General features: G+C 41.0%; 1 protein-coding gene across 6 annotated transcripts in view; it reads left to right on the top strand.

Annotated features, from left to right (window-relative positions):
• Tnc (tenascin C) overlaps positions 1-15,608 on the top strand; it is an 83,224-nt gene that overhangs the window by 49,108 nt on the left and 18,508 nt on the right. For 2 of the 6 annotated variants that reach the window (XM_090330495.1, XM_090330496.1), the window contains 4 exons: positions 557-829; positions 8,421-8,693; positions 10,167-10,439; positions 15,223-15,345. In XM_090330495.1, the coding sequence (XP_090186621.1) occupies positions 557-829; positions 8,421-8,693; positions 10,167-10,439; positions 15,223-15,345 (942 nt within the window). The remainder of the gene's footprint in view (positions 1-556; positions 830-8,420; positions 8,694-10,166; positions 10,440-15,222; positions 15,346-15,608) is intronic. The other 4 variants (XM_090330497.1, XM_090330498.1, XM_090330499.1 and 1 more) reach the window with 3 other exon arrangements.

Here is a 15,608-nt window from a genome sequence, read left to right as displayed (position 1 = left end):
TGATTGAATGGCAGAAAACAAATAAAAACAATGACATTGAGAAATTGGCCAAATCAGAAGCCCAAAGGTACCACTTTGGGAGAACAATGGGCCAGAATGATTTAGCCATCATTTAAATCGATGGGTGCCCATTCAAAGCAAACGAGGTCCACCTCCTCCAGACTGGATGCTGCCAGCTCTCATGTCTTTTGACCCACATCCAGTGAACCTGAGGCAGGGCTCTCAGAGCCAGGGACTACTAGGACAAAGCAGCTCTGACTCAAGCCATCCACCATGTCTTCTCTCTCAATGCATCTAGCAAAGTCTGATCATATGTGGCAAGTGCAAAGCCTGGAAATCTAATTGTTATAGCTTCCTTTCTGAATGTTTCCCTTAACAAAACCCCTTTTCTCTCTCATTGGCACTGAATGATAGCATTACTTCATTTCATCCTCACTTCGAACTATCCCATCTTTCTCCCCAGAAATGGTCCTATTAACTGCTTCATTCATAAGACGCCAACAAATCAATAATGCAAATTGTTTCTTCTCTCCTACCCTCCCCCCTTCTTTTTCAGCCAAAGAACCTGAAATTGGAAACTTAAATGTTTCCGACGTAACTCCTGAGAGCTTCAATCTTTCCTGGACAGCTACTGATGAAATCTTCCAGATTTTTATCATTGAAATTATTGATTCTAATAGGTTGCTGCAGATGGTAGAATATAATATATCTGGTGCTGAACGAAGTGCTCATATCTCAGGGCTCTCCCCTAGTACTGATTTCATTATCTACCTTTCTGGGCTTGCTCACAGCCTCCGGACCAAAACCATCACCGCCACAGCAACTACAGGTACATGAGCATGCTTTCCTCTCTGACACTCTCTCTCCACAGGATTCTTTGCAGGCTGAAGCTACTACTTCTCCTCGTCCATCAAAATATAAGACACAGAGACAACCATGTTCTTAAGTCTTTCATGACAAGAGGCTGCAGGACTATTTAACAGTAACTCTCTTCCAACAGCAGCCCACATGGTGCATTTGAATGAAGCATCCTGCCTGGCTTGTCACTGAGCAGAACATTTGCTTCATAAAATGTATTTTGGTCTAGCTTTCCGTATAGAGTCTGGAGAAAAGAATTCTCCCTTTGGGGCCACTGAAAAGCCATTGTGACCGTTGCTCTTAGCTTGGAACAATTTTGTCACTAATCAAAGAGATCTGGAAGGTTCTATTTTTGTGTAATCCCTGTATCTTTATCTTCCTGAAGTATTGAGTATCCTCATTCCAGGATATTCTAATGCCTTAAGAAAATCATTGATAGCATTGATTTCTGTTTCAAATGGAAAAGATGAAGAGAAAGAACAAGGGTCAGTCACCAGATGAGGGCATGAGGTAGCCAACCTGGACTTTAACATCATCTCTAGCTGGCATCTGTTCTGGGAACAATGAACGCTACATGGCTAAAAGTGAATAGTCCAGTTTAAGCAAGGATTTCAGTTTACACAGTTACAAAGTACTCTCACTTGAAATGTGTATTGTATGTGGTATGTACACATGCTCTCTGAAGAAATCCCCAGATGAACTTAGAGAGAGTAGACTAGTCAAAATAGCACTTACACACAGTGTCTTCTCCTAACAGATAAACTAACATCACAAATTGAATAATACACATATCAGTAGAAGAAAATGAAGTTTTCCTTAGAATTTCCTACCTTCTTAGGAATCTAATAAAAAGATCAACACTCCAGCATCAACATTATCAGTTAAATCACCAAGGCAGAGGAAGAATCTATCTTCATTCTACAAGTTGAGACCACAAGTTGTATTCAAGTGGTTTCTAGAAGGACGAGAGTCAGCAATATCTGATTCCCAGCCTAGCCAAAGTCTAACAAAAACTGAGGGGAGAAAATTAGCCACGTTAGTTTTCAACAAAGGACAAGTTCCTTTCCAGGAACCATTATGGATTTAGTCTTACATGTTTTGATGTTGGAACTGCAATGGTGATGTAACTTGAAATGCTTTCATACATTTTCTTCTTGCTTTAGTAACAGAACCCCCCCTTAGTCAATTCAATGTCTCCAATGTGACCTCGAGAAGTATGTCCATCTCATAGAAAGGTTAGGAGTCTGCCTTTGATAGCTTTCTTTTAGAACTTAGTCTTTCTGATCAACCCCAGGTGATGGTGGTACATTCTATGCCTGAGGCAAGCCAAAGTTCCATCATCACCAAAGCCTCTTCCAGTTTTATTGCCCACCTTCATGCGTTGATTGGCAGGTAGTATGCTCAGACCCTTATGGTCTAAGCAACCACACTATAATGGACTCCATTCTCCATTGTCTTCTCTGAATAACTAGCTAAAAACCACCACTACCTACTTTCCATCCTTCTAATTCTTAAATTTGATAGAGCCAACAACATCAGAGTCTTAAAGCATTCTCTCATCCCAAATTAAGGAACTTCGGTGTCTGACCTCTTTTTTTCCTCCTAAATATCCACTTCCATCTGGATTTGCTCTGTTTGTTTGGAGTTAACATGATGTGCTTTGTTTGAATTTCTAAACTATCCTTTCATCTGATCTGGAATAATCTTTTCCAGTACCCACCATTATCATCTCTCTGTGGTCCTTCTAATCAAAGTTTGCCTGGGTCACATTCAAAGAGATGTGTGCATGCCAAATGGTTTTCAGTCTCCTTTCTACTTGAATTTTAAATAATAGTGACCCCAGCATGCTGAGAACAGGCCTCAAATCACTGCCCAAGAACCACAGAATTCCTCATGGTCATATGGTGTTCTTTTAATTTTTTTTTCATTTGGCTAGATTTCCAATAGACAGACCAACAGATAATTCCTTTTTGACATTGACTTGACTCTATCAAGTATGTGTTGTCACCCACTGATCTCTGTTCTAAAAGGTCAGCATGTGTCTTTTATCCATTATTTTGTGAAAATCTTGGTGCATGTGGTCAATATTTAGAACATTAAACTTTTGAATATGTCTGTCTTTCCTGGAAGTTGAAAGCCTATTAAGAAATTATTTCAAAGAATTAGAAGTGAGGAAAGAAAAAAATGCCCCTTGCTTGCACAGAACCTCTCAGCCTAACCTAACTAGCATCCTCTTTCTGAATCTTTCCCCTGCATCTTATCATTCCAGCTTGTTTGTATGTTCTGTGAATTGGTGGAAGGGAGTTGAAGGAAAGGTAAAACTAAGAATCTAAGTCTTGTTCTGCAGAGTAAATGTGTCAACAATGCCATTCTTTGGTGGCATGAGAGAAAAGAATCTCAGCATATGTGCTTAATCAACAGACTGATTTCACAGTTAAATATAGGGAAAGGATCAAGGTCACTTGGAGGACATTATGTTTGGTTTGGTTGAAGGAATTTGCAAATGCTGTAACCGAACATTACAACATTAGCTTCTCAAACTAATTGATAAGCAATTTCATGTCACTGCTTTTAGTTCTATACTGCTTTTGAACCAGAGTCTTTAGTCTGAAAGATCTTAGGGCATCAAGTTATGCAGTTGTGTGGTTAAGGTTTGCCCAAATGAGTCCCTTCTTTTCTCTAGTTAGTAGAGCTGAAACAAACCATTTCAAAAACCCTTCGGGAAACTTTCTCTTCTTGACCCAAATTCTATTACTAATACCTTAGTCATTCAGAAGAATAGCCTCTGTCTAAAATACTATCTGGGTTGAACTCACTTTAGTATCAGTATTTTACTGATACTGGTACTGGTACTGGAACTGGTTGAACTCTGAGCCTGGATGCTGACTCAGTCTTTTTGTTCAAAGATAGCATTCTACTACTTGAGCCTCAGCTCCACTTCTGGGTTTTTGTTAACCAGAAACATGAGTCTCAGGAACTTTCCTGACTAGGCTGGCTTCAAGCTAGGATTCTCAGCTCTCAGCCTCCTGAGGTAGCTAGGATTACAGGTGTGAGTAAGTCAATCCAAAACACAATCTTCCCTCTAAATGCAAAGGCTTTATTTTTTTTTCTTTTTAACTGATAGGTATTTGTGACAGGTACAAAGTGATATATTAATATATGTATGTCATAGAAGAGTTAGGTTAGTTGTCATATCAACCACCTCACCATTTTTGTGATGAGAATATTTAAAATTGACTTCCAATAATTTTGAAATATACATATCATAATTAACAGTTGTGAACAAACTGTAATAGCTCACTAAAACTTACTCCTCTCAACTCACTGAACTTTGTATTATTTGACAAACTTCTCTCTTTTCCCAGGCCCACAGCCTCAGCTTTTCTTTTTTCCTTTTTTTTTTTTTTGGCCAGTCCTGAGCTTGAGCTCAGTGCCTGAGCACTGTCTTTGGACTTTCTCAAGGCTAGAGCTCTACCACTTGAGCCTTAGCACCACTTCTGGTTTTTTTCCATGTATGTGGTACTGAGGAATCAAACTGGGTCTTCATGCATGCTAGTCAAGCACTCTACCACTAGGCCAAACTCCCTGCCCCAGCCTCAGCTTTTGATAACTGCCATTCTCCTCCAGTTCTAGGAATTCCACTTCTTATAGATTCCTCATAAAAGTTAAGCTCTGTGCTTAACAATTAATGTGTTTTTCAATTACTGTAATGTCTTCCAAGTTCATGTGTGGAATTTACAAATAACAGACTTACCTTCTATTTTGAAGCTGTATAGTATTCATCTACATATAGTTACTGTATTTCCTTTCCACTGATAGACATGTAGGTTTTAATCACAATTGCCCAAATACTGAAGGTAAACTTAAAGGAGCACTGATTTCTGGGACAGGTGAAGTTCTTCACGGCCCCTCATGGAAAACAGACACAGAATTCTCCATAGTTGTTTAAAACATTCAGTGGGTTTATTTGTATTTGTGAATGTTTCTGTGTCAGTACTGAGGCTTGAACTCAGAGCCCGGTGCTGTCCCTTAGATTTTCCATTCAAGGCTGGTACTCTACCATTTGAGCCATACTATTAGATCAGCTTTTTTCTGGTTATCTAGAGATAAGAGTCTCAAACTACTCTGGCCCAAGCTGGCTTCAAATCTGAGTCCTCAGCCCTCAACCACCTGAGTAGCTAGAATTACAAGAGTGGACCTCCAGTGCCTAATACTCTCAGGGAATCTTTGTGCCAGTTTTATAGGTGGTCTTATTCAGACCTGGAGATTCTGACTAAAGAATAAATTTTAAGTTCAAAAAGTTGAGGATTCGTCTGTAAATACTGATGGATGGGATAGTTGATAAATCAGTTGTTTTGGGAATATAATAATCTATCATTTTTCCTTAAAAATATTTATTCTGAAATTTTCCAAGTACAATAGACCTTTCAACAATGACCTTTCAACCTGAGATGAAGGATATAAATCCAAAAGTTAATTAAAGCATAACTACTTACTAAGCTAACTTCTAAACTTTTCCTTGAATTGCTTGAAGAAATAATTTTGTATTTTCTATTTCTATTGTCTGTCCTAATTCAGTGACAAAGCCTGCAAGTTAGGGTCAGCAATCCAAATCTCTACCTGATTAGCTTCAAGGAAAAGAACTTGGCCTTCCAGTTCTTAAGTAGATGTAGAAATGTGACTGGGTAGTATCTAGTGACCAATGTTGCATCCTAATAGTATGTGAAAAATCATTTTCTCTAAAATAGCCAAATAGCTAGGCACATAGCTTGCCCGCAGAATACTTACCTACCATGTGTAAGGCCCTAGGTTCAATCCCTAACAATAACAACAACAAAAGCTCACAAATGCCTCAAGAAGAAGAGAATCCAGACTCTGTAAACAGAGTCTCCTAAAGGATTGGAGATGTGGCTCAAGTGGTAGAGTATTTGTCTAGCAAGGTCAAGGCCCTGAGTTCAAACCCCAGTAAAAGGAAAGAAAGGAAGACAGACAGGAAAGGAAAATAGAGACTTAACACAGTAAGGCTAGGTAGCAGAATATATACATAGCATGCAAGAATCCTAGGGTTAGATCCCCAGCATTGCAAAAAATAATAATAATAACCAATAAACCCAAATAAAAATAGTAGAGCTCTTCCGGACATGGTGCCTCACACCTGTATCCTAGCTATTCAGGGGGTTAAGATCTAAGGATCAAGGTTCAAAGCCAGCCTGGGCCCAAAAGGGCCTAAGACTCATCTCCAATTAGAAAAGTGGAAGTGGGGCTTGGCTCAAGGGTAAAGCAGTAGCCTTAAGCTAAGGAGTTCAGGGACAATGCCCAAACCCAGGCGTAGGGCAGTAGCCTTGAGCTGAAGAGCTCAGGGACAGCGCCCAGGCCAAGTTCAAGCCCCGTGACCCCCGCCCCCGACATACACACACAAAATTAGAGTTCTACAATCACAAACCCCTAGCATTTGTAAGAGTCAATCATACACACACACATACACACACACACACACACACACACACACACACACACACAATCTAATATTAAAATGTGGCTCTTTTATCTGACAAATTATTAAATGTGGATTCACTTAGGTAGGACAGAAATAAGGGGTGGGGGAAGGGGAGGAAAAGCCTATTAATCTGATCCCTTTAGACCCTTGCTTGTAGCCTCCTGCAGGACCTCCCACTGAATATAGAAGAGAAAAGGGCCACAAAAGAGAGAGAGAGAGAGAGAGAGAGAGAGAGAGAGAGAGAGAGAGAGAGAGAGAGAGAGAGGGAGGGAGGGAGGGAGGGAGGGAGGGAGGGAGGGAGGGAGGGAGGGAGGGAGGGAGGGAGAGAGAGAGAGAGAGAGAGGGGAATTCTAAATCTAGTTACAGTATTATCTCTACTACTTCTTGTTGTGAAAAGACTAAATCCTGAAAGTAGCATATTTAAAAAGAAAAAGAATGTATGAACAGGAAGGACTATAGGAGGGAGAAAAAAAGCCCTGGATTACTAATTAGCCTGAAAGCATTTGTTTTCATTGGAAATTGATACTTTTGAAGGACTAAAAGACACTTATCTAAACCAAACCACCCACAGAATTGAAGATCTTTATTTCACAGACCAACAGGACTGTTTGCACAGTATATGGGATTTTATCTTTACCATTGATAGAGTTTATACTTCATTGGAAATCTTTACATGAAAAAATGCCTCAAAATAAACTTCAACTGTTTCCAAATAAATACAGGAAACCCAAGCTATTGCAACATTTACGCCTTTGCTTAGAGTTGAGGGCATTCAGTCTGTTATTCATTCCATCACCAAAAGCTTCCTCTTAAACATTTTTCTTTATATCCCATGGACATGACCCTGAGCATTAGTGCAAGGTCATTTATCTCTTTGAAAATTCCTACTTAGCTGCAATGGAAAAGAAGGTTCTGAACTAGAGGCTGCTAAGGAACTTGGCCATGGAATTCCCACCTTTTTCCTCTCTAATAAAACATAAACACATTCATCACTAGTAAGTAAGTGTTGTTTTGGTGGAGAGGTGGGACTTACTGAGCCTTCTCCACTCATCCTGCCTTGTGTCTCAGGACTCAGCACCACTTACTAATTAGACATTGGCTTAGGATGTGGAAAGAACATAAAACTTGAGAATTGGAAGACACTTTTGGACACCAGCTTAGCCATACAAACAGATAAATCATTTTGGACAGCTCATGGTTTTTTTCCATCTCCTTAGATGACATAGAGGTTGGGGCCTGGTAACAATACAGACCTTTCAACATCATTGTGATAATTAAATAAGAAAACAAATGTGATGCCTCCTCCACAACTAAGTACTGAGAGATATACAGCTGATACAAGCTCCTGCTTTGGGAATCCCATTATGTGACAAAAGCCATTGGCATCTGAGGAATAAGAATGACTGATACCCAGCTATTTGGTGAATGAGTGAACAAAGAAATGATAACAATTTACTGAAGGTCCAGATATATCTTTATTTTCTAAATTTATCCAGAAAAATAAGCAGCCAAAGAACTGGAAGATCTTATAGTGGCTTCCTGGGCTGTAAACATAAATTGTTAATCTGTCTAGATAAAAATAACTGTACTGTCTTTATCTTAGCTTAGGAGGATGCGTCACTAATTGGCCTAATTGACCCAATTCAGAATGTGAACTAGAAGTAGAATAGAAACATGTAAAGTATACAAAAACAAAACAAAACAGATCTCCTTCAAGAACAGAATAGGCAAGAGGTCCAAACCCAACACACAAGACATCCTATTTCTAAATAAAAGTCTTTAGAATCAGATTTGGCTCTCTTTCATACTATCCTTGTGACTTTTCTGAAATTGTTTGGTCACCCAGAAGTGGAAATAATATCTACTTCATCATCATCTTAAAAGAGAATTATTCTAGGTGACACTATCTGTCACCAGAAAAGTTTGTCCTAAAGATTCATTTTTTCTAAACATGTCACACAACGGGGTGATTGATTGGGTACCTATGGGTATTCTTGTGATGTACACTGTTCTAGCAGAATCATTGCTGGTAACCTGAGTTCTTTTCACCCTTCCCTTCTTTCAGAGGCCTTGCCCCTTCTGGAAAACCTAACCATTTCCGACATTAATCCCTACGGGTTCACAGTTTCCTGGATGGCATCGGAGAATGCCTTTGACAGCTTTGTAGTAACCATGGTGGATTCTGGGCAGCTGCTGGACCCCCAGGAGTTCATACTTTCAGGAACTCAGAGGAAGCTGGAGCTTAGAGGCCTTATAACTGGCATTGGCTATGAGGTTATGGTCTCTGGCTTCACCCAGGGGCACCAAACCAAGCCATTGAGGGCTGAGATTGTTACAGGTATTTCAATTCAAGTGAACCATTCTTTCCTCCTCTAGTCCCTCCCCTTCTGTGTGGTCTTGTCTATGGTAGCATCGTGATTTTAATATCATTGTCCATCTTCTCCCACTTACTCTGTGGATCTGATGCATTCATCCCTGTGCTCTCCATACTTGTGTGTCTAATGAGCGAACTCCCCACTACCCATCCCATAATCGAGAAGGTGAAATGTTTTCTGTTGGTTTCCCAAATTCCGTAGCCTACGTCTTAGCCATAGACCTTGTATGCCTGTTCCCTTCACCTTCCCTTTGTCTTCATCTTCATCCTTGCTGGTCCTCCAGCGACATTTCAACCTTCTCAAAAGAAATATACCAGTGAGTATATTTTGTAAGTGTCTCCATCTTGAAGTCTATCCCACAACCTTAACAAACTTACTCAGTGGTCTTGTGACTAGAAAACTAAACTATAACTAATCGTCAAACACTGGTATCTGAGACAGACTAAATTCATCATTTTCTCAAGTTCCTGGAGAAAGGCAATGTGAGCCTGAGTTTCCCTGAGTCTTCCAAAAGACTCCTAGCTCCATAGATGATTCAAAGGTCTTGGTAAAGAAGTTCCATGTTCAAACAAGTTTGGGAACCTGATCCTTGACTACACAACTATTCAGAACATTCTCCTCCCAGAGCAGTATTTTCCAAACTTCTCTGACAAGGAACCCCTTTTAAGGAAGAACATCCAACAAGCAGAATTACCTTGAGTACACTCTGGGAAATTCCATTTCAAATCTACCTTGACCTTGAGTTTTTGTCTGGTGAAGGTCAAAAAGATGAATCTCTGGTTCCAAAGTATTTATCACTTAGCAGTTTCAAGCTTCAGTACTACTATCTAAATACTAGTGGTTAGAATAACAAGAAAAGAAAACTAAGTAAGAAAGGCAAGAATAAGAACCGTCTTTCATAAATCAGCTTGGAGAACAAAGCAAAAAGACCATAACATTTGCAAAGCCGTTTTGCTTGGACTCCAGGAAAATATAATCAGCAGAACCATCACAGGCAGCTCTACAGATCATTAACGCTGGTTTATTTGTCTTTTCAAAAAAAGGAAGAAATAAGCCTTGTAGTAGATGGGCACTCAGCCACTGGAAGACAGAGAGCAAATGTAAACAAGTTACTGGCTTTGAACTTGTTTAATAATATGTGGGAGGGGTCAAGGCTGAGTCCAGATGTGGATTTATAGATTGCATTTAGACAAAACTCACAGTCGCAAGCGTATGGTTGGTTTGTGTCGAGTATGTTCACTCCGTCCTTCTCCTGTCCTGACCCTACCAGTCTCATTAATGTCACATGATTTTTTGTTTTCACCATCTCAGGTCACCTCTGCCTTTGCAAGCCAGGGTATCGCTGCAAACAGATGCCCCACCAGAAAGAAGAGTGCATAGGTTGCTACAATGATGATCTTTTTCCTCCTTTCTTCCATCATTTTCTGTCCCTCTAGAAGCTGAACCAGAAGTTGACAACCTTCTAGTTTCAGATGCCACCCCAGATGGTTTCCGCCTATCCTGGACAGCTGATGAAGGAATATTCGACAGTTTTGTACTAAAAATCAGAGATACAAAAAAGCAGTCTGAACCACTGGAAATAACCATCCCTTCCCCTGAACGTACCAGGGATGTGACAGGGCTCAGAGAGGCCACTGAATACGAGATTGAACTCTATGGAATAAGCAAAGGAAAGCAATCGCAGCCAGTCAGTGCCATAGCAACAACAGGTACTGTAAACAAACAGGAGAGAGCAGAGCAAAGTCATGACTCTAGGTGCTTTTTCTACAGGGTTGGGTAATTATAAGAGCTTTAGAGGCAGGCAGACAAGCTGGCATTCAAACCGGCTCCTTCAATTACAGGCTGTGTTATCCTCCTCCAACCCCTCCCCAGACAATGTGCTAAGTCTCTAGCAAAGAGAGTACGGTGCCATTTACCTAATAGGGTTGCAAGGATTCCGTGAGGTAATTCATGTAAAATCCTCTGCAGAGTCTGGCTTGTAGCAAGAACTCAGCCCAAGGAGAACCAGTCTCATTGTCTTTTGTAGCATTCTTTTCTTGGCAATTAGCACATGTTGAAATGCCACAGAGAACTATTCCTCCTGCCTATCAGATTTTCTCCAGCAATATCATCTGCTATTCCTTGCTCTAATTGTACTAGGTAGAAACAAGGGAGAAATCACACTTCCTCTTCTAAGTTTATTCAAAAAACATTGCATGGGAATAGTAGAAACTAATCATCAAGGAAGATGGAAGGAGCTGACAAGACTAACAGATCTTCACAAGGCTCACTAACTTGTAGAGTTACTTTTTTAAACAACTCTGAAAGACATCTGGAGGAAGAAAAGCAAGACGTGGTGCTGTGGTAGAGTGGTAGTCTTGAGGTGAAGAGCTCAGGCCCAGAGTTCAAGTCTAGAGAACTATTTCAAAGAAAGCAGATGAAAGAATCACCAAGTCCCAGGATAAACCTGGCTCTGCCTCTTCAGGTTGTATAATAAAGAATCTGAGCTGAGAAAGGAGAGGTCACACAGCAAGATCTGGAATAGAGCCAAACAACTAGCTTATTCCAAGCAGATGGGATGACAGATAACCAAGGAACATACATTCTCACCCGTCTCCAACAGGCACAGAGACTTGCATTCACTAGAACTGGCTCCTTTTCATATAAAGCCAGTTTTATTATTAATGTCAAGTTTCAGACCTAACAAACTCCAGGAATCTACCCATAAAAACCATAACCAGGATTTGTAGACAGAGAGAAAATGCTAGAGCTCAGGCAGCAACTCAGCAGGAGGGAGCTCTCTACTCCTCGCACTTGGATGAGAGCATGAGCCTGATTTTGACCCTTGCTTTATAAACAAGGCTCATCCAAGTTTACTTCTGATTTTGTTTTTCTCTGCTGCTCTTTTTTTTTGTGGGGAGTAGAGGTGAGGGATGGGGGAGTCTTGCAGTTTTAAAGCAAAAAAGAGAATGAATAACGATAGACTGCCTTTTATTTTTATTAAGGCCAAAAGAAAAGAGGAGCATATTCTTGGGGAAGAATCTCCCTAAGATCTCTCTGCCTGGAGGTCTTGGAGTTCATAGTAAAATAGGAAGAGAAAGGGGAAAAGGGAAGGGCTGTGGCTCTGAGTATGCCCAACAGAGCTAAAGCCTGGCATTACCAGCTTTATAAACTTCCATTTGGCTTGTTCACCCCCTCACCTCTGGCTCTGACCCCCCCTCCACCACTGTGAACCCCCTTCTGTGAGGTGCTGTCCCTCTTTCCTCCTGATAAGGAGCTGTTGTGACTTCTCTGCCTGCAGACATCAGACCTCTCTCCCTGGGGCATCAGCTGCTCATCTTGAGTTCCTGGAGTTGCAGAAAAAGCAACACAGCCCAGAGTTTAACCAGTGATCTCCAGGCACTTTCTTAGAATCTAATCATGGTTTCCCATGGTGTAACCTAGGGCAGGTTTCCTGCCTCACCTTGGACAGTAGAATTTATCTCAGGATCAATATAAAGTTTAATTAAGATAATGAATGCTGAGTGTAAACACAGCTGTAGTTGCATTAACATAGTGACAATACTAAGTATTATTATGCTCAGTGATCTAATGTTTTTTTTTTGGGCAGGATTCAGGATAGAAGTCAAAACTTTCCATTGTGCTAGGCAGGTGCTCCACCACTTGAGCCACATGTTCAGCTTTTTAGATAGGATCTCTTACTCTTCTCCCAGGCTGGCCTCAGACCACAATCTATTTCTGAGATTACAGATGTGTACCACCACACTTACCCCATTAAATAGTATTTTAATGGGCCAATTAATAGTTAGAAAAGATACACATTAGAGTCTATTCGACTGTGTTCTTCTAACTGGTGGCTCTATTGAGAAGCAACTGATATTCCAATATCACCACTTTCTTGTCCTCCCAGGCAAATGCCTCATGGACTCTCCAAGACAAAAGCAGACCAAGGTATAGCCACATTCAGAAAACCCTCAGCCCATTCCACAACTATGAAAACTGAGACCTTAGCTGGGCACGGGCAGCTCATACCTGTAATCCTAGCTCATCAAGAAACTGAGATCTGAAGATCACAGTTTCAAAGCCAGCCAGAGCAGGAAAAACCATGAGAATCTTATCTCCAATTAACCACCAGACAACCAGAAGTGGTACTATAGCTGAAAGTGGTAGAGTGCTAGCCTTGAGCAAAAGAGTTCAGAGACAGCACTCAGGCCTAGAATTCAAACCCCTCAACTTACCAAAAACAAAACACTAACAAACGGAAACCTTAGGAACTAATGCATTCGTATGGAATGTTAAGTTATGTCAATTGTCACACAGTGAAAGATATTTGTTGCACCTTTGAGGGAGGCAATTTTTTTTTTGCCAGTCGTGGGCTTGAGCTCAGGACCTGAGCATTGTCCTTGGACTTTGTCACCGCTAGAGCTCTACCACTTGAGCCTCAGCACCACTTCCAGCTCTTTTGTATGTATTTGGTACCAAGGAATCGAACCCTGGTCTTTGTGCACGCTAGACAAGCACTCTACCACTAGGCCAAACTCCCAGTCCTGAGGGAGGCAAATTTTTATGCAGAGAGCAAACATAAGCCCCCCCGCCAGCTTCCTTGGAGTTTTTTTAAAAACTGAACTATTTCTTTAATTGGATTTTTTCCCTTAAAGAGTAAATTGAGTACTACCATTTCCAGTGTCTCCCCAACTGGTAGCCATCATTCAGGAGTCCTACAGATAGCCCTCTGTTGCCGGGGTGGAGAGCTGGTAGCTTTATTCATGAAGGAGATGGATTAACAAGGGTCTCAACACCTAGAAAATTACCATGACCACTGTCCCAGAGTGCCACCACTGTCCTGCTGCTCTTTCAAGTTATGCATGGCTATCCTCCTACCTCTACCATACCTATTCTGTGCGACTTGTAACAGATGAGATCATTATTAAGACAAAGCATGTATCACTACTATTCTGTAGTGAGAACACTGGCGTTGAGGGAAGAAAATTTTGGTTCTGAGACACAGCTTCCCAAAATAACCCACGCCAACCAGTGATATTTTCAGCCAGCACAAAGGATGGAGTGAACCAGGCGAGCAGAGGGGAGGAGGTTCTCCAGACCCGAGTCTCACATAGGTTTGCTTTCAACTGGATTAATCTAGATCTTTCCCAAGTAGATAATCTTAAAAAGCCAAGTGGCCCATGGAGAAAAAGGCCACATGGGTAAGAAAACAGAGATAGTCACATTTTTTTTTTCTTGTGATTGAATGCTCATCGAATACCAGAGAGATGCTGGTGTTAGGATTCTCTACCCATTGTGACTGCTAATCCTTGGTACATTCCTGTGGGTAAGTGGCTCTTTCCCCACTGGACAGACAGATGGAGCAACTGAAGTTCACAGCACTGAAGAGACTTGCCCCAGGTAGCCCAGCCTCCTGGTGGTATTTGGACAATCGAGAATTTACCAGTTCTCTAGACCTTGTGGTTTCTGAAATGTTCTACAGACAGGACAAAAACGAAGCAGCCACGGAATCTAGGAGTGGTTCCCAGGTCACAGAAAAAAAACGTTATAGGAAGCAAGAAATAAAAATGACTTTTTTTTTGGATGAGATCTAAAAGAAAAAAATCAGAAATAAGTAGGAAAAATAACCTCTCCCTAAATTTCTGTGGGTTTTCAAACTTAATGATCAACGTGGGCTGAAGAGGGGAAAGGACAAGGAAGTAAAGTCCCTTAAGCCTGAAAAGTATTTCATGGTCATCTGGACTGGGCAGAAACCTAAGCCAAAAATCACAAGAGCCAACAGAAAGTGTCTTAATGGCGGAGGGATTTAGGGGCAGAAACTCTCTGTGGAGTTCAGTTTCCCAGCAGACAGACCCCATATCCACTGGGTATTTGGCCCAATGTTGTTCTCTTGGCTCCCGATCTCTTTCCAGTTCTAGGCGTGGACATGTCAAGGTCAATAACCAAGTGAATATTATTTCCAGAATCCTGGCCTGGTAGCTGGAATGGTAGCTGGAGGATGAAGGCTTACTTTAGTCCTTTGTATGGCATCTATAACTTTATTCTCAGGTTTCTAGGTGACGATTACGCCTTATAAATTACAAAGAACTCTATACTCCTGATGTGCTAGCATTCATTAATAAAAGGAATGAAGAAGCAAAGATTTGAAAAGTGCCAAAAATAGAAGAGGGGGGAACATATTCTATTCTACAAAGCCACTCTCCCTCACCTTGCAGGGAGTCTGCTCCGGTGTTACCCTTTTCTTCAGTGAAGTGAAAGGATGGACGACAGTGGCATAGTCAGTCCTACACCCTCTCCTCCTCTCACCCTCAGTGAAAGATGGTTAATAATATCACAGCATGACCACAGATCACAGATTCTCTACCCTATAAACGCTTTGCTCCCACGTCAGCTCTAGGCATTATGTTTTCCTGGGTAAACAAAAACTAACAAACAAAAAATCCAGGAGAAACTATTGATGGAAAAGATAGATAACATTTCTGGATTTCTCTTCTGCTTTCTCCTTGACAGCCATGGGTTCTCCAAAGGAAATCACGTTCTCAGACATCACTGAAAATTCAGCCACTGTCAGCTGGATGGCACCCACTGCCCAGGTGGAAAGCTTCCGGATTACCTATGTGCCCATGACAGGAGGTAGGGGATTCAGAAAAGGACTGAGGCAGGAGGGATTTGGAGGGGTTGAGTGGCATAATAAAAGATATCCTATTAACCTCCCATTCCCCTAAATGCATAGACATTGAAAACTACTTGCTACAAAATTAAAAACTACAATCCATAGAGACGATAAGATTCTTTGGGATAAGAATATGAAGAACTGTGTTGAGAAGGATCATTTTATTAAGATCCTTTCTTACCTTGAAACTCTAAAATTCTATGAGAAATAGATCCCTGATATT

The sequence above is a fragment of the Megascapheus bottae genome, chromosome 3 (genome assembly GCF_031878675.1).
Source record: "Megascapheus bottae isolate mThoBot1 chromosome 3, mThoBot2.hap1, whole genome shotgun sequence".
NCBI classification, from domain to species: domain Eukaryota; kingdom Metazoa; phylum Chordata; class Mammalia; order Rodentia; family Geomyidae; genus Megascapheus; species Megascapheus bottae.
Note: the sequence above shows the minus strand (reverse complement) of the source record. Positions and strands in the feature narration are given on the sequence as shown.